Source organism: Canis lupus, chromosome 22, assembly GCF_003254725.2.
Source record: "Canis lupus dingo isolate Sandy chromosome 22, ASM325472v2, whole genome shotgun sequence".
Taxonomy (NCBI): domain Eukaryota; kingdom Metazoa; phylum Chordata; class Mammalia; order Carnivora; family Canidae; genus Canis; species Canis lupus.
The window spans coordinates 13801166-13820201 of NC_064264.1; the positions used below are offsets into that span (position 1 = coordinate 13801166).

Genomic DNA, 19036 nt, shown 5'->3' on the forward strand with positions numbered 1-19036 from the left:
TGTTTGGGTAAAATGCCATGTAACATTTTGAGAGCTTATCTGTGCTCTTTATAGTTGTGTTTATGCTGCCACACATTCAGGAGCAAACAAATGAAAAAGTAAACAAAAGTAAAAATATGACCCAGTTAACTATTTTCAGATAAACATATAAATCAAAAGCAAGTTAATTTCAAATATGTAAAATACTTATTAGATTAAACAAATAAAATATTAACCTAGAAAGCACATCTCTAAACATTCGTAATATTTGAGAACGAATGATATATAGGATGGCCAAGAGACTAGTGATATAAATAAATGCAGTTCTGTATTTTTTGAAACAAAGTTATAATTCTTCAATTTTTCTTATGCCCATTTTTGTCATAATTTAGCTACAAAATGAACTAATACTATAATAATAGTGGCAACTATTTTTTGGAGTAAGCAATATCTTTCCCAAATGTCCTGTGGTTCTCTGCAAATTTGGGAGAGAAACATCAAATATTTTATTAGTCTTTTTGAAATGATAAAATTTAGTCTCTGGGAGGTTAACCTACTTGCCTACTGGACCAGATGAAACCAAAGTCTTCCAATAATATTTTCAACATCATTAATAAGACATCTTACCCTGAATAGCCCACCCCTCCCCTCAGAAAATTTTAGATATAATCTAGACCACTACTATCCTATGTACTGTATTTTGTGATGTAATTATATTTATAGATACTTTGTGAATAAATTTATTTTTGATGCTTTTGTTGAAAATGCTAAGTCCACATAAACCATTTAGCTTTGGTTTTATGTCATAAATATCTTAAACCCATTGGGATGAATGATCGATGTATTCATTTGGACAGAAATGAAGGCAACTATAAGTTTCAAAGAATTAATCCACACTTCCATAAGAAAAATAGTATTTTATTAATATGCAACTATTCTACATGAATCACTAAAGAAATCTATCTGATATTGCAATATTGGAACATAGCTATTTTGTATGCCTTATCTAAGAGTAAAGTCACATAAATAAAAGTGGGAAGTACTAAAAACTCTTTTCTCTTTGAAATGTTATGTTAAGGTATACCAAGTCAAACAGGTTCTTATTTCATTTACCTATAAATTAATTTTTCTCCTTACCATTGTTTGGTTTCCAGCAATGCACCAAAATAAAAAAGAATGCTAGTCATGGACATACACCAAAGATATTGTTATTTTACTTGGGGAATAAATTATTTACAATGAATGTAACAATGAAAAGCAAGAGAGAGTAGTTATAAACAATCAATTGTTTCTTATGGAACTCTAACGTTTTAGAAAACTAAGTGATCTCTATGAAAAAAAAAAAAAGACTTGCCTGGTGGGAAGAGGAACAAAAGCAAACATGGAAATTAATATTGCCTATATGAGAGATAGTAAAGTGATTGAAGTTAAAGTGTTAGTGAGGGGAAATAGTAATATTAGCTTATTTATATATTTTTAACATAGATTATTATGTGTTCATAATAGAAAATTTATAAAATCAAACATAAGAAGTCACCGACCATCCTACCACCAGATACAAATGCTTACAACATAGCCTTATAAATGTTTCAGACTTATGTCCCTACTTATTTTTTATGTACAAACGTGTATACATAAGTTATAAGAAAATTCTAGTAGAGTATACTCTGCTTTTATTAAATGCTGCCTACTATAACATTTTAGGTGTTGTTTCATCTTATTAATTTTCTTACATTAACATTTGGGTAGGATGCTAACAGATAGCTGTTGTATATTTATCCACTCCCTCATTGTGGTAGCCAAAATGCTGTTTCCAAAGATGTCTACATTCTAATCCCTGGAAATTTGAAAATTGTATAGGACATGGAAGAAGGGACTTCACAGATGTAAGTAAGGTTACAGGCTTTAATTTAGAGAGATTGTCAGATCTATCTGAATGGACCCAATCTAATAACATGAGCTCTTAAAGCCAGGGAACTTTCTCCAACTGGAATCAAAATAGATGCAGCAGAAGCAGAAGTCAAAGAGATTCAAAATTTGAAAAGAGGCCGACTCTGATAGTTTGAAAATTGAGAGGGCAATGTGACAAGGAATGCAGACAGCCTTGTGGAGCTGAGAAAATCTCCTGACTGACCACCAACAAGGAAATGGGGACCTCATTCCTACAATCATACACAACTGAATTTAGCCAACAGTTCTGGATCATGGAGAAAGGACTTTCCTTGTCTGCCTAATTCCAGAACATAAAATATATATCTCATTTGCAAAATCAAGAATGAATGAATTGTAGTTCTGCTTTTGTAGATTGCTAATATCACTTTCCAGTTTTTTTTGGGGGGGGGGCTCGGTCACTTGAGAGATGATTCCATTTTTCTTGATTTGCAGGAACTAGGAGTTCTATATTACATTTGTAGTATTGTTAGGATGAGAAAGTTGGAAGAGGACTCTATTTTATAGGAGGAACAAAATGCACCAAAGGGAGTTACCAGAAATAGAAATAATTCAGTAAAATCAGGAAATTACTATATTGTTCAGTTACCTTATAGAAAGAAAAACAAAGTAAGGAGAAGAAATATGCAGAACCATGGAAATTGCTTATTACTCTGGTATAGGAGTGGGAAGAACCAAGAATGCAGTAGGACTTTGAGTATATGGAGTCAAGGTTTTATAAAAGACTGAAGCACCACTCTTGATTCCAGGTGGGAGTGTAGAATGAGTCTGTGCAACAAATGAAGTCATGCAGCAGCAATGTCCACAATAGCCAAACTGTGGAAGGAGCCACGATGCCCTTTGACAGATGAATGGATAAAGAAGATGTGGTATAGACATACAATGGAATATTACTCAGCCATCAAAAAGGAAGAATACTCACCATTTGCTTCGATGTGGATGGAACTGGAGGGTATTATGCTGAGTGAAGTAAGTAATCAGAGAAGGACAATCATCATATGATTTCACTCCTATGGGGAATATAAGAACTAGTTAAAGGGATTATAAGGGAAAGGAGGGGAACTGAGTGGGGGAGACAAACCATGAGAGGCTCCTAACTCTGGGGAATGAACAAAGGGTTGCAGAAGGGGAGGTGGGCAGGCGGTTGGGGTAACTGGGTGATGGGCCCTGAGGAGGGCACTTGATGGGATGAGCACTGGGTATTATACTATATGTTGGCAAATCGAACTTCAATAAAAACAAATGAAAAAAATTTTAAAAATAAATGAAGTCATGAAGGGGAAAATATATATTATTTATAACAATCGTAAACCAAGCCCAAATGTTAAGGAGCTCCTGGTGTCCTGCAGCACTGTGGTTTCTTCCATGGCTTAGCTACAACGGAGTGCCTGCAAGGCACGTTGTCTTGCTCATTTTCCCTTCAGCTTTTTCCCTGAAATGTCACTTGTCCTGGAAATGGTCGAAACCCCACTCTGCGTTGACCTGTGGGTTTGGGTCATGAACCAATATAGCCGGCTGCTACTCATCCTATGCTTTCTGCCCACGGGGTGGAGCCCAGGCAAAACAGCACTAGGAGCATAACTCAGAATTAACAATACATATTTTTTTTCATTATCCTTGCAGTTCAAAAATCAAGAGACTATTTCTGTGTTGGTTTTTATGTTTTGCCTGGTAGTCAATGAGCTATTTTAATTAACAAATCTGGCCTTTTCCATCCCAAAACTCATTCCTTTCATATTTTTATGGTAATAGAATTTCCTCATTTTTTCCATTCTATTTTCTCTTTTATAATTTCTACTATTTATTATTGTGTTCTGTTAATGGATGGCCTGCATTTGTCACTATGTTCATTTTTCTCTGATTTTATTTCTTTCTTCATTGGCCCCTTCTTCTGAGTTATAGGAAAATAGCTGAACTTTTTCGTATAATTTTCCATGACCTATGTTTTTGGCTTCTTCTCTAGGGCACATATTTACATTTTCCCAGGTCTTTTCCTCTTTTTCCCAGAAAAGTGACTCTGGGGAGTTAAAAATTTGAGAAGTTTCCTTCAGTCTAGTCCAATCTCAATTGTGTGTAAAAAACATCTTCAGTGATTTAAATATGTCATTATTGTCCTTTCCACAATGATACACAATTTTCTCTATTTTCCCTTTATTTTTCTAATGATATTTTCAATGGAAATTTAGCAAGGTTTGAGGCAAGACAGGAATTAGTGACATCTACATGTCACCAATTCACTTTGACGCTAGGACAAGATTTTAGACTTTGACTAATCATAAGTATTTCTTTTGAAGCATGTACCTATTTAAAACCAAGTAGTTTGGTGTTCTTTCCTTAAATGTTTTATTCTTAACATAAACTACTTGGAGTGATACCTTAATCTAATAACAGGGCTGGAGATTTCTCTAATCAGGAGTCCATGGGGCACAAGGAGTTCCTTGGGTTGCTTCTTCACAAATGCTCCCTTAAAAATATGCAACACTTTGGGATCCCTGGGTAGCTCAATGGCTGAGCATCTGCCTTTGGTTTAGGGCATAATCCCGGAGTCCTGGGATTGAATCCCACATCAGGTTCCCCATGGAGGACCTGCTTCTGTGTGTGTGTGTGTGTGTGTGTGTGTGTGTGTCTTTGCCCCTCTCTCTGTGTCACTCATGAATAAATATATAAAATCTTTTTTTTTTAATGCAATGTTTTAAATCTGTATTTTTATATACAAATGTCTTGAAAATGAGTTCTAAGCATTCAGCAGACACCTGGAAAGGTACATGACTCAATAATCTAGCTACCATGGGGTGCCAGGGTGGCTCAGTTGGTTGAATGTCCAGCTCTTGATTTCAACTCAGGTCATGATCTCAGGGTCCTGGAATGGAGCCCCATGTTGGGCTCCTTGCTTAGCACAGCGTCTGCTTGAGATTCTCTCCCTCTCTCAGCCCCTGCCCTCATACTCTCTCTAAAATAAATAAAAAATAAATAAATAAATAAACAAACAAATAAATAAATAAATAAATAAATAATCTTTTCAAAAAGAGTCTAGCTACCATTTTTGGAATATTATCAATTTATACTTGTTGAAATGGATGAGCCACAAAATAAAATTGTATTTAAATCCTCACCATTTTTATGCCCTTCTCTGATTGCTCTTGCCTGTTCATATGAGCAGTGCCCTTTACCTCTAACCAGAGAGAATTATAAGTCCATTGTTTACCAGAGTGAGAAAGATCTCTAATCTCAACAGACCTGTTGCTACTAAACATGAATAGTAAAGTGAAAGGGCTGCCCCCTGAGCAATCTTTTTCCTTCTCTGCTGATTGTGAGATTCACTTGTATCACAATAGTTATAGTCAATTGAGCTTCCACTGCAAATGAAGCTTCTGATCACAGCACAGGAAGCTTTTTCTTTTAAAAAATGGATTTTTTAATTATTAAAATATATCTCATACTGTGCAGTGCATCACACAAACTCATCTCACCTCTCTTAAAAATTTACTATCAGTAGACAAAGCTACTTTTTGATAATTTTCTAAAAGTTACTTTAGTGTTTGTACCTGAGTATGCTAATAAAGTGCACACAATTCTTACAAGTGTTCAAGAAAATATTTATACAGACTGAATTTATAGATTACCATCACATTTATTGGAAAGACATTCTGTAACACTCAGCAGATTCTTGGAAGGATCCCTGTCACAAAAGATTTTAATTACCACTGTTCGTTATTGATATACCTTCAGAGTATTGTTAATTTATATTTCTATTTATATAAATGGCTGAGTAGTACAGTAAATTTTAAAGACTTTCTTTTTTTTAGGCTTTTCTCTGATTCCTATATGCCAATCAAATCATATAGAAGGGGAAAATAGATCATCCCAACTAATCTAATTATTATAGCCAATATATTTTAGAATTTATTTGTGTTTTCTAAGCTGAGCTGGCCAACATTTACTAATTTATTTTTAAGATTTATTTGAGAGAGAGAGAGAGAGTGGGAGAGAGAGAAAGAGAGAGAGAGAAGGAGCTGGAAGGGTAGAGAGAGAGAGGTAGAGAGAATCTCAAGCCGACTTGGCGCTGAGCGGGCCTCCATCCCAGGACCCTGAGATCATGACCTGACCTGAAACCAAGAGTTGGTTGTTTAAACTGGCTGCACCACCCAGCTGCCCAAAAGCTGGCCAACATTTAATAAGTACTCGAGTATCTAAGTAATTTTTGTTTTCATAGTATATTTGTTGTTGTCACATAGCAAGCTTATACTATAATAACTAGTCTTGTTGATAAAGATACCTCACTCTTTTTACTACCAAAGTTAGACTCAAGTTCTTCAATGTTTACTTTAAAATATCGAAAATTATTATATTTCCTTTAGTACTGGTAACTTGTAAATGACCATGGCCTTTTTGCTGCATATTTTGCTGTCCTCTTTTCGAGAAACAGATGACTCTGACTCAGAAATCTGTGGACTCTCTAAGAATCTGAGGTTAGAACTGAGGTTTCATAGCTCCATGAATCAAACCAGCCATGGTAATTTTAAGAATGATTCAATCCAGCGATTCCTTTTACTTAACTTTTAGCATGCCTTTTAAAACATCCCTTGAGTAAGAACAGAAATAATTTTATTGGGTATACACTTGTTTATGCAGTTCTGGAATAGAGGAGACTAAACAAAGGTGCTTTACCTAAAACAAAAGTGTGCTGCTTCCACGGTGATGGACGATAGCTATTTAATAGCTCTTGGTTTTCAATTGAACTGCTCCAAATTTTTAAAGATAAGAGGTAATAATATGCTTAGCTCACTGAAAAGAGGAATTTACATAAGTAGAACATAATTATCCAAGTAAGACCTTGTCGCTGAGACTTGGGAGGGTTAATGATTATGATGATAATTAAAATGCAGGGGATTTGTAGAACACTTACTTGCTTTCTGAAGAGCTCAGTGTACTTCTCGTATATCCTTCTCATACTTCTCTATGTGATAACTATATAACGGGACATTTAAATATCTCAGAATAATAGACAAAAATGTGTGACCTGTTATACCAATAAGTGATTATAAGCTTTTGGGTTTTGCCTCACCTGAAAGGCAGGACCTCCAGTGACAAAGCTTTTTGAAACATTTCGGGTCATCGCAGCAAAACTGACTCTGAGCAAAGAGTGCCACCTACTGAATCAAGTGGCCCAGGTTCCCTCCAAGGGCTGGCCTTACACAGCTTTAGAACTGTCCTAACTTGCCCTTAGCTATAAGAAACAATGGGATTGCTGCACCATACATGAAATACTATCTTTGTTACTCGCCTGAGCTATTTTATTTTAACCATCCAGCAGGTGCATATATAAGTTAACTATTTCATTCATAAACTTTTCATTTCTTTAAAAAAAAACTTTTATACAAAGATTGAACAAGCCTAACTTTCTTAATGAAGAAAATTTTCAAAACAAATGCCTGGATGTCTCTCTTTATTGTTGCAGTGCCCACAAGGGGGAGCCAGCATGTAACTTCTCCTGGGGCAGGAACGTTGAGGTTTCACAATTAATTGAATCCTTTAATTTCTGGCTAAGTCAGGAGAAGACATGAATATAACATTTGGAATTCATGAAGCTTTCTCAGAATTACATATTGCACAATGTAATCCAACTCCCCGTTTTAATTATATGTTAACTAATACATTAGATGTAACTTTTTTTCATCTGACAATCTTGTTTCTGTGTGGTCTCTCTCTCAAGTACTCTACACACAACTGCACACACAAATTATTTACACCATACCAAATGAGCTTAAATTGTCAAATTTAAATATAAAAGTGTTAATTAACTTTTAAATTTGTCTCGGTAGATACTTAAAAATAAAAGTCCTGAAATATGTATCACTGTTCAAAAATTGATCATTCGTTACTAATTTATGAGTATGTCCTTCTGACTAACATACTTAGAAATGTAAAATACATGAATACTGGTTGGAAATTTAATTCATTTCTTATGTGAATTTCAAATTAATAGAACTTGTATGTTTTTGGAGAGTTAATCCTGTAACTTTATTTATGACTTTCACTAGGAAGATACTTCACATGTGTGGGAGGAGGTCACATATATATGTATATATTATCATTTTATAACAACATATATATACAATAAAGAAGAAAAGTAAAATATATTATTTCCTAACAAATATTTTCTAATAGCAAGATTCTGTAGTTTTAATAAAAATTAGAAAAAAATATTCAATTTAAAATACTGTTAATTTATGAAGATATTTTAGATTTTTTTCTTATTTTGCTGTATAGGAGAGATTGAGTTGTCAAAAGCTTTTTTAAATCATAAAATATTTCCCCTTAAAATTGAGGAAAAAGCCTAAAAAATTATACTTAACTCACATTTTTATTATAATTTATATTTATTATAACAGAGAAAGATGTTCTAGTGATTTTCCTATCAGTAATGTAAATTCGTCATTCGTTAAAAGAGAAAGCTTTGTTAAAAAGTTAGCAAATGGCCAATAGCTGTGTTTAGAGGAATGTCACAAATATCTCTCTAAAAGGCAATGAACTAAGAGAACTATCTATGAATGAAATACTATTACTCATTTTAGTATCCAAATATAATATGGCAACTTTTGATACTTATTCTATCTAAAACAGTTTGGCTGTTAAAATTATTTTTGAAGATTCTCTATTAACAAATAGAAATATATGTAACCTGGTAGTGAAATGAAGGTAAACATTAGGACCGAAAAGAAATAGTAGAGAGGGGATTTTTCATTCATATAAACAGTGATTGTGCTGAAAATATCAGCATCAAAATTTCTTTTAAGAGCTATATTTTATTGAGCTCAAGAATACAGCAAATAGGACAAGTTTTTGAAGAATGCTGTAAGTGCTGCCTTTAGGGCTGCATGCATAAATTCTCAGAACTACAACTACAACCAGTAAGTAGTGAAAAACAGTCTCTCAGAGACAAAATTAAGTAACTTAAATAACATGAGATTTCATTAAAAAGCATCTTTAAGATTATGTGTTAAGAATTAAATTATTGATTTAATGTAGAAGTATTAATAAATATTTCTTAGTCTATAATATAGACCATGATGCTTCTGTTGGTAGCTATTCATTTTTGTTTGTTTGGGTTAAGGATTTTACCTGAGACAGAGGATACGCGGGGAGAGTGGCAGAGGGAGAGGGAGAAGCAGGTGCCCCACTGAGCAGGGAGTTCCCTACTGGGCTTGATACCAGGACCCTGAGATCATGACCTGAGCAGAAGGTAAATGCTTAACTGAGTGAGCCATCCAGGTGCCCCTGTCGGTAGCTAGACTAACCTAACAATCAATTTGTTTTAAATCTTACTTGGACTAGCATATCTTATTAACTAAATACTTTTATATTTATATGTCTTTTCAAGTACCTTTTCTCAATAAGAGTACATACACATTGTATTTTGATTAAATCGACGAAATCTTTGGATGTTCCATATATGTTTAACAAAAAAGTATTAACACAATTTTGGTTTAAGGCTGAGACTACCAACTATGATTGTAAATCATGATTATCAACCAGTCTCTTTTTGAGAAATGTGAGATCGTGGGTACTGTTAGTTATACATAACACTACATTCTTGTAGATTCCTCAACCAGATCTCATATGTCCATAGCCTACTATGGTATAGAATACAATAAAATCTTTGAACTATTTAACCATATGTATATCAATTTTTAAAATGAACTTAATATTTTAAGCATAGTTACAAATAAATTACCTAAGAACTATCAAACAAAAATATTTGGGAAGCAAGATAGAACTTATAATGATAAAATACATGTAGTGATATAAATGATAAAAAATTAGTGGTGATAATAGCTTAAAATTGTATCTGGTTAAGAAGAAGCAGAAGAATTGAAAATATCAGTTGATTCTCTATCCTTTAAGAATAATGTAGGGATGAGACATAAGGATAAAAATCAATTAGTTTGAATACATGTCAGTTTTTAATAACAGAACTCCTTACTACAACTTAAAATATAAATAGATATCTGACATAGGTCCATTTTGCTCCCTTTGGCAAATGCCCTGTGGCATGTTATTCTCTTTCTATACACTAGGGGGAAGTGTGACATAATTACTCTGGAAGGGTGGTGAGCAAATTGTCTATGAGGATGTATTTTCCTTTCACAGGTCTCTTCCTAAACATTCTTTCCCCCCTCATTTGTGTAACAGCACACTTAATCAGAGCCAGTCAATAAGCCATATTCCCCTACCCTTGAAATTTTTTCATTTTCTTGTTTTTGCCTTATTGTAAACCTCAGGGATACTTTATGACTTAGCTAGAATTAGCATATAATGCATAAAAGCCATGTTTGTCATATTTTTAAAAAGTAATGATTAATAAATGAGTGCGTAACTATTACTCTTTATTTAGGGTAGCTGTTGCTTTTAAAGCATCAAAGCCCCAGTTTCCAAGGCACATGTGTTGGGACAGATGTACCAAGCCTAAAGAGATAGAAAGGTAAAATTTCACAAAGCAGGATGGTTAGGCACCCACTCAGCAAAACATCCCAGATTTCTACAAAGCTCTAGCCTCCCCGTTTATTGAAGGTATATGCCTAAACTACTTACTGAGAAAATACAAAGACATTTTAGGATTTGAAGGTCTGGCTATAAAGAGCTCCTCTTTGAATTTTTAAATTGTTGAAGATAATCTCTCAAGGGAGTGGTGAATTTTGGATCCAAATCAGACTGTAAACTCAGACTATAGGTTATCTCATTGAATCCTCCAGGAAATAAATAGCTCCTTTACTTGAATCTTTAAGCAATTATCCCAACAACAATCATCAGAACTTTCTGTAACTGGTCTGGATTTGATTTTCTCCGAATCCTGAATGATTCATGTAACAGACTTGTACGTTAGTCATTCACAATTTATAAATGGCAACTTAACTTTAGTATTTATGAATTGCGATCAATACGCTAGCAATCAAAACACTCACCTTTTCTATTTCAATACTTGTTTTCTTTTTCCTTCTTAACTCTTTCCCAGAACCACAGGCTCAGAAGCAAATCAGTCTTCACTTGTGGATGTCTGTGATAATAGTTTGGGAAGAAAGGATCTCTGAATTGGAAACTGAACTTGACAAAGTAAATGAATCAGGAGCCTCTGTGTGTGTGTGTGTGTGTGTGTGTGTGTGGTGGTGGTGGTGGTGGTGGTGGTGGTGTTACTTACACAACATGAATCTTAACAGATCCCCCACTGATCTGCTTTGCGCTAAAGGCTCAGCTGTTATGCATAGGAGCTTTGGCAAACGTGGTTATCAACACTCATTCGGTCTTGAGATAAAATTCAGATGCCACTTAGAACTTCAATAACAAGATCCAGTAACAAAGCCTGAAAACTACTGTGTGTGTCCACGGAGAGGTGTCCGCTTCACCTTAAATCTGGACTGAGCTGAGGGTGACCTCAAAGGCTAGTGTCCTAAGTATTACATATCCAAATTTGAGCTTCCCCAAACTACAAAGCTGGAATTGACAGTGAGCCTTTTCCCTTAAAGGAGAGTTTTTCCTCTGGGGAGACACCGCCTCTCTTTCACCGGGCTTTCTGCTTTTCTTCTGAAACACTTTCATAATCAAGTGACTTTCCTTGCATGGGTGCCTGGGGACGGTTGATTTTTCTCCGAGGATAAAGAAAGTTACATATCGATTGCTGTTGCTCGGGGTTTGCACCAGCTCTGGCAGAAGCGGGCGCGCGAGCGCCCTCGCATTCACACACACACACACACACACACACTCCCTGAAATACACATAACACCCCTAGACACACACGCACACGCGCACACACACACACACGCACGCACTCCACGCACACACATCCCTCTGCACCACATGCAGACGGATCGACACGCGGCCAGAAGATCTGAGCCTCTCTCTGCATCTGAGCCTCTCTAGGTGTGCGTTTGGTGCCAGGATGTGTGTGTGTGTGTGTGTGTGTGTGTGTACAGAAACCCATCGGGAAGACCGCAGCTACCTTATTCTGCAAGCACGCTGCGATTCCGGTTCCTGTGTACATGGAACCAAAAAAAAAAAAAAATTAAATCGCTGTCAAACTTTTTTTTTTTTTCTTTTAAATCTCCTGCTTCTGGAGGAAGACGGTGGAGGAGCTTCTCCCCCCGGTAGCTGGAGACTCTGGAGAGCCGGCGGCGAGGCCCTGGGCGCCGCTGCCGAGGCGGAGCGCGGGGCCCCGGGCAGCCCAGCCGGTCTCCCATCTAACTGATCTAATCAATGACTCCGAGGAGCTGGGGCTCCTGGCTCCGCCCCCGCCAGTGTCTCCTCCGCCTCCTATTGGGCGTGGGCCGAGGGGGCGGGGCCTCGTTCCTCGCGCGGATTGGCTGGCAGGGAATCAGTATCAATGTTTAAGCGGCGGCGTGAGGTGCATAGAGTCAGTGAGCCAGAGGCGCTGGGGAGAGAGCGGGGACCGCGAGCCCGGCGGATGCGGCAGCGGCGGAGGGCGGCTGGGGAGACGCCGCTCCAACTGTTGAATTTTCACCTTTCGTTTCCTCCGGTGCTTTGCTCTGCGGAGATGGATTTATTTGCCTTGAAATCCGCACGTCTTTTGCAGGCTATGAGCTGATCCTGACGGGCACCAGATTAAAAGAGACCACCCGTGATAGAAGAGGAGGAAAAGAAAGAAAGAAAAAAAAAAAAAAGAAAGAAAGAAAAAATTAAAAAAAAAAAGCCCTCCACTACGGACTGCACAATTAACTATGCACACCGGTGCTGGACTTTGTGAATAGAGAACATTGAGAGGAAAATCGTGAACTATGATGCGGGGCTAAGCTGTGAACAGTCATTGGAATCCTGATATTTTTTTTTTCTCTCTCTCTCTCTCTCTTTTTTTTCCCCAAGACTGAAAGATTTGGGGGTTCCCCAAGGAAAGGTTTAAAAAATAAACAAAACAAACAAATAAATTACACCTAGCAAAAACAGACGCCTTGTTTTCCAGACCCTCGGACCCCGGCAGAAAGAGGTAGAGTAAAAGTGCTGCTGGATTCAGCTACACCTTCCTTCCTTCCCTCCCTCCCTTTTTTATCTCCCCCCCCCCTTTTTTTTTTCTTTTCCTCCAAAACATGAATCTGGCTTTTCTTTCTCTAGAGTGAGTCAGAGAAAGCGTTAGGAAGAAGCCGCAACTAATGTCTGTGAAGGAAGGACCATGAGGCCAGAGTGAATCCGATTCGTTCCACCGCTTCTGACTCATCGGGCGGATCGGAACACCTGCATTTCTGGATGTGTCATTCCCGTATGTCGAGGTGCCTCGAGAACCCGAAATGATGTGCGGCCAGACCTGTGCCTGACAGCCCCTCGGAGGGAGCTCTCGGGGGTTGGGCACCACCCCCCCCGCTGGACCGCGGCGGCCGCAGCTCCTCACCCCCTGCCCTCCTCGAGTCGCCCAGAGCCAGACTGAGAGCCAGACTGCAGAATGCATCACGCCAAACCTTGATGTGTTTCTTCCATCCAGCCCACTCCTACCATTAAAAAAAAAGAGAGAGAGAGAAAGAAAAAAAAGAGAGAGAGAAAGAAAAAAGGAAAGAAATTGACGGGGGGAGGGGAACACCCCGCACTTTATTAGCTTCCAATATTCACCACTTTTATTCCTCGCCAAGGTTTTCCTTTTCTAGATGAAGAGGACTGGGAGGCAGGGCCATTGGAAGGAGATGCTGAATAGAAAGAAAAGAGAGGCACTTGACAGCCCAGCCCTGTGAATGCAGAGACTGTTTCCCTTCTAGCGAGAGACACAGGGAGAGTGTGTGTGTGTGCGAGGACTTGGGAGGGTGGCTCCCCCTTCCTTTTTATTCCGCCTCCCCCTCCCCCTTCAGATCTGCACCTCCAACCATGAGTTGCCTGTTGATTTCCTCTCGCCTGGGAAGAAAAGCAAACTGGAATTAAACTGCATCGAGAGGAGTCCTTGCTCTCTCGGGGAGAGAATGGGATGGTAGCGGCGGCTACTGGCTTGGCACCGAGGAATCACAGCGTGTGTGTTCTCCGAACAGAGGCGGGGATAGAGCTATAGACCCCCCCTCCCCTCCACCGCCACCGCCCCCCACCACCACCACCCTCCACCACCGCCCCCCGCCTCCTCTCCACAGACTCACACCGCAAACGCTGATCTGGCGGTGGCTTTCCTGACTTCGGGGGACAGCCTTTTCCGAGGAAGAGAGGGAGGAGCCTGCTGGAGGGAGGAAACTACAAATCGGGACACTAGTTCTTTGCGCTGCATTTCCTCCCCTCCCTTTGGCTGCTCGGAAAGGAGAGAGCGAGAGCGAGAGGAGGAGGGAAAAGAGGAAAAAAAAAAAAGAAAGAAAAAGAATACGCTTGGCTGGGAGATGCAGTCCGCCGCCGCCTCTGCCTCAGCCAGCAATGCGAGATTAGATCTCTAAATGCAGCAAAACACAGCCTGAAAACCGAACGGCCCGCGAAGCCAGCAGACGTTTCCCAGGGCTCCGGCGAAGCTTCAGAATACACCCGGCTCGGTCTCCTCTCTGCCGTCTCCCCGTTGCTCCTCACCCCCAGCAATTTCATCACGGGAGGCGAGACACAAGTAAGGATTGCACTTTCCCATCTGCCCGAAGACACACCTCCCCGCTCCCTCCCCCACCCGATGTGAGGAGGACCCGGGCGCCCGCCGCGGGAGTGGAGGTGCAGCGCCCTAGCGGGAGCCGGGGACACCCGCGAAGCCAGTGGCCGGCCCTTCGAGACGCGGTTGCCATCCCCTCGCCGGCCTCGTCGCTCAACTTTGAGTGTCCCCAAGTCCCGGCGGCGGAGACAAAGCGCGGGGCTCGCCCCCAGCCGCAGGGAGCCGCCGCCTTGCTCCGCGCCCCTGCAGCCTCGCCGCGCCGCCGCCGCCGCCGCCGCCGCCGCTTCGCGCCCAGTGCGGATGCTGTAGATCAACAGGTTCGGGGAACTTGAGCGGAATACGGAGACCGGCCCCGGGGGGGTGCCGCAGCCCCCGAGCGCGGGGAAGGAAGGACCCACGGACTCGGGGCTCGCGTCGCGCGCGCGCGCTGCGCCGGGGCCCCAGGCTGGCGCGCACCCACTCGCTCGCCCCTCCGGTGCGGCTGCTCCCGCCCCCACCGCTCCGGTCTGGGATGTACCTGTCCATCTGTTGCTGTTTCCTCCTGTGGGCCCCTGCCCTGACGCTCAAAAACCTCAACTACTCGGTGCCGGAGGAGCAAGGGGCCGGCACCGTGATCGGCAACATCGGCAAGGATGCTCGACTGCAGCCGGGGCTTCCGCCCGCAGAGCGCGGCGGCGGCGGCGGCGGCGGCGGCGGCGGCGGCGGGCGCAGCAAGTCCGGGAGCTACCGGGTGCTGGAGAACTCCGCGCCGCACCTGCTGGACGTGGACGCCGACAGCGGGCTCCTCTACACCAAGCAGCGCATCGACCGCGAGTCCCTGTGCCGCCACAACGCCAAGTGCCAGCTGTCCCTCGAGGTGTTCGCCAACGACAAGGAGATCTGCATGATCAAGGTGGAGGTCCAGGACATCAACGACAACGCGCCCTCCTTCCCCTCGGACCAGATCGAGATGGACATCTCGGAGAACGCGGCGCCCGGCACCCGCTTCCCGCTCACGAGCGCGCACGACCCCGACGCCGGCGACAACGGGCTCCGCACCTACCTGCTCACGCGCGACGACCACGGGCTCTTCGCGCTGGACGTCAAGTCCCGCGGCGACGGCACCAAGTTCCCGGAGCTGGTCATCCAGAAGGCCCTGGACCGCGAGCAGCAGAACCACCACACGCTGGTGCTGACCGCCCTGGACGGCGGCGAGCCGCCCAGGTCGGCCACTGTGCAAATCAACGTGAAGGTGATCGACTCCAACGACAACAGCCCCGTCTTCGAGGCGCCCTCCTACCTGGTGGAGCTGCCCGAGAACGCCCCGCTGGGCACCGTGGTCATCGATCTGAACGCCACCGACGCCGACGAGGGCCCCAACGGCGAGGTGCTCTACTCCTTCAGCAGCTACGTGCCTGACCGCGTGCGAGAGCTCTTCTCCATCGACCCCAAGACCGGCCTGATCCGCGTCAAGGGCAACCTGGACTATGAGGAGAACGGGATGCTGGAGATCGACGTGCAGGCCCGGGACCTGGGGCCCAACCCCATCCCGGCCCACTGCAAGGTCACCGTCAAGCTCATCGACCGCAACGACAACGCGCCGTCCATCGGTTTCGTCTCCGTGCGCCAGGGGGCGCTGAGCGAGGCCGCCCCGCCCGGCACCGTCATCGCCCTGGTGCGGGTCACTGACCGCGACTCCGGCAAGAACGGGCAGCTGCAGTGCAGGGTCCTGGGCGGGGGGGGCACGGCCGGCGGCGGCGGCGGCGGCGGCGGCGGCGGCGGCCTGGGCGGGCCCGGGGGGGCCGTGCCCTTCAAGCTGGAGGAGAACTACGACAACTTCTACACCGTGGTGACCGACCGCCCGCTGGACCGCGAGACGCAGGACGAGTACAACGTGACGATCGTGGCGCGGGACGGGGGCTCGCCCCCGCTCAACTCCACCAAGTCGTTCGCCGTCAAGATCCTGGACGAGAACGACAACCCCCCTCGTTTCACCAAGGGGCTCTACGTGCTGCAGGTGCACGAAAACAACATCCCCGGGGAGTACCTGGGCTCGGTGCTCGCGCAGGACCCCGACCTGGGCCAGAACGGCACCGTGTCCTACTCCATCCTGCCCTCGCACATCGGCGACGTGTCCATCTACACCTACGTGAGCGTGAACCCCACCAACGGGGCCATCTACGCCCTGCGCTCCTTCAACTACGAGCAGACCAAGGCGTTTGAGTTCAAGGTGCTCGCCAAGGACTCGGGGGCGCCCGCACACCTGGAGAGCAACGCGACCGTGAGGGTGACCGTGCTGGACGTGAACGACAACGCGCCGGTGATCGTGCTGCCCACGCTGCAGAACGACACGGCCGAGCTGCAGGTGCCCCGCAACGCCGGCCTGGGCTACCTGGTGAGCACCGTGCGCGCCCTCGACAGCGACTTCGGCGAGAGCGGGCGCCTCACCTACGAGATCGTGGACGGGAACGACGACCACCTGTTTGAGATCGATCCCTCCAGCGGCGAGATCCGCACGCTGCACCCCTTCTGGGAGGACGTGACCCCGGTGGTGGAGCTGGTCGTGAAGGTGACTGACCACGGGAAGCCCACGCTGTCGGCCGTGGCCAAGCTCATCATCCGCTCGGTGAGCGGCTCCCTGCCCGAGGGGGTCCCGCGCGTGAACGGCGAGCAGCACCACTGGGACATGTCGCTGCCGCTCATCGTGACCCTGAGCACCATCTCCATCATCCTCCTCGCGGCCATGATCACCATCGCCGTCAAGTGCAAGCGCGAGAACAAGGAGATTCGCACCTACAACTGCCGCATCGCCGAGTACAGCCACCCGCAGCTGGGCGGCGGCAAGGGCAAGAAGAAGAAGATCAACAAAAACGATATCATGCTGGTGCAGAGCGAGGTGGAGGAGAGGAACGCCATGAACGTCATGAACGTGGTGAGCAGCCCCTCCCTGGCCACCTCCCCCATGTACTTCGACTACCAGACCCGCCTGCCCCTCAGCTCGCCCCGCTCCGAGGTGATGTACCTCAAACCGGCCTCCAACAACCTGACTGTGCCCCAGGGCCACGCGGGCTGCCACACCAGCTTCACCGGACAAGGCACTAACGCAAGCGAGACCCCTGCCACTCGGATGTCCATAATTCAGGTAAGAGACTTGTAGCCTAACTGGGACTTGACTTCATTGCTGGCGTCTGGAGCGGTCCTGACACCTTCGGACCAGGACCAGCCGCCTTGCCAGCAGCAGTGAGAGGGGGGGAAAAAAAAAAGAATTTTTTTTTTTCCAATGAAAATCGCTTTACACTTTTGCCACTACCTGTACCTGTCTATACGTGACCCCTCCCTTGTAAATAGCCTGAGATCTAAAGGATGTGAATGTTTGTACTTCTGTTGTATTTTAAAGTTTATTTTTGTAGGTTTAAAAATGTTGGCAGCCTTCAGTATTTAGAGTTCATTTTACTTGTTGGTCGACATTTCTCTCCATTACAGAGGATACCCAGAGTAGGGGGGGAAACAAAGTTTTAATTAGATTTGCTTTTTAATTCTGTGTGTGTGTGCTTTTTTTTTTTTTAAATCTGATGCCGGAAATGAAAGAAGTGTATACTCAAATATTCAGAAGTTAACTTCTTCTTCAAGTACAAGATAGCAGCTAGCCTGAATTTCAGATCCTGAGTATGAGCTAAGTTTTCACTCCTCCCCCCACCCCCACCAAAAGTCCCTTTTAGATTTTAGACAGTGTGTTAAAGAACACGAGTTTTATTTCTTCTTCTCAGCAGAAACTGCATCCTAATGGCTTAGGGTAGTTTAAACTTTTAATATGTGAATTATGTTCTGAAGCTCTTACAAAAGTTTGAATAAATGTGGGCTCTGCATAATGACCATTAACTGTCCAAGAAAAGTTTATGTCTATTTTGTCCTGTAGTTTTCCAGAGCTGTTTCTTGGAGTCATTGAGGAGGGAATAGAGTGTACACAGAGTCGTTTTATATGGTTGAAAACAGGAGGCAAAGTTGGCCTGAAAGGCACTTGATGCACCAAAAAGAATTTCAGGATGCATTTAGTTTGCATACTGTATATTTCCAGTATAGCTAAGTGAGAATTTAATATATTTTAGATAGTGTAATCCAAAGTTATTGATATATATTTTTTTTTAAAAAACCTAAATGACTGACCCATCATGGACATAGATTACAACAATAGCAGGTGACTGGACTTTGTCTGGTCGCTGCCTAGCTTCTTTTATCCATTATTAAGTTGTGTCACAGAAAAACTTAATTCTTGCTTATTATAGATGCATGTTGCTACAAATTACCCTGGATGAGCACTACTTGAAACTCAAAATTGAGTTTAACTAAAAGTGACACTTTGGGAGGAAGATTAGTTTGGGGCAAATGAAGTTGATTTGTTCTTAATTGTATGCTTTGAAAAGCAAATACCTTTTAATGACACTTGATTCAGTAATGTTTTTATTATTAAAATGAATAGGTACATTCCGTAACCTTATCCTTTCCAACATGAGTGTGACAAATGCTAAAAGC

General features: G+C 43.2%; 1 protein-coding gene and 2 long non-coding RNA genes across 7 annotated transcripts in view; 2 read left to right on the forward strand and 1 right to left on the reverse strand.

Moving 5' to 3' along the window:
- Positions 1 to 957: 957 nt before the first annotated feature.
- On the reverse strand, positions 958 to 12358 carry LOC125753319 (uncharacterized). Its single transcript, XR_007404866.1, has 3 exons — positions 11924 to 12358; positions 10893 to 10984; positions 958 to 2939 (listed from the first exon to the last, which is right to left on the reverse strand). It is a non-coding gene; the product is annotated as an uncharacterized LOC125753319 (long non-coding RNA).
- A 428-nt stretch (positions 12359 to 12786) lies between these two features.
- On the forward strand, positions 12787 to 13937 carry LOC125753318 (uncharacterized). Its single transcript, XR_007404865.1, has 2 exons — positions 12787 to 12922; positions 13048 to 13937. It is a non-coding gene; the product is annotated as an uncharacterized LOC125753318 (long non-coding RNA).
- Positions 13938 to 14803: 866 nt separating this feature from the next.
- The window catches only part of PCDH17 (protocadherin 17), a 96150-nt gene continuing 91917 nt past the window's right edge, over positions 14804 to 19036 (forward strand). The window contains exon 1 of one of the 5 annotated variants that reach the window (XM_049099265.1): positions 14804 to 17438. In XM_049099265.1, the coding sequence (XP_048955222.1) occupies positions 15039 to 17438 (2400 nt within the window). In that variant the 5' untranslated portion in view covers positions 14804 to 15038. Of the gene's footprint in view, positions 17649 to 19036 lie in introns of all 5 variants that reach the window. The other 4 variants (XM_049099264.1, XM_025478128.3, XM_025478126.3 and 1 more) reach the window with 4 other exon arrangements.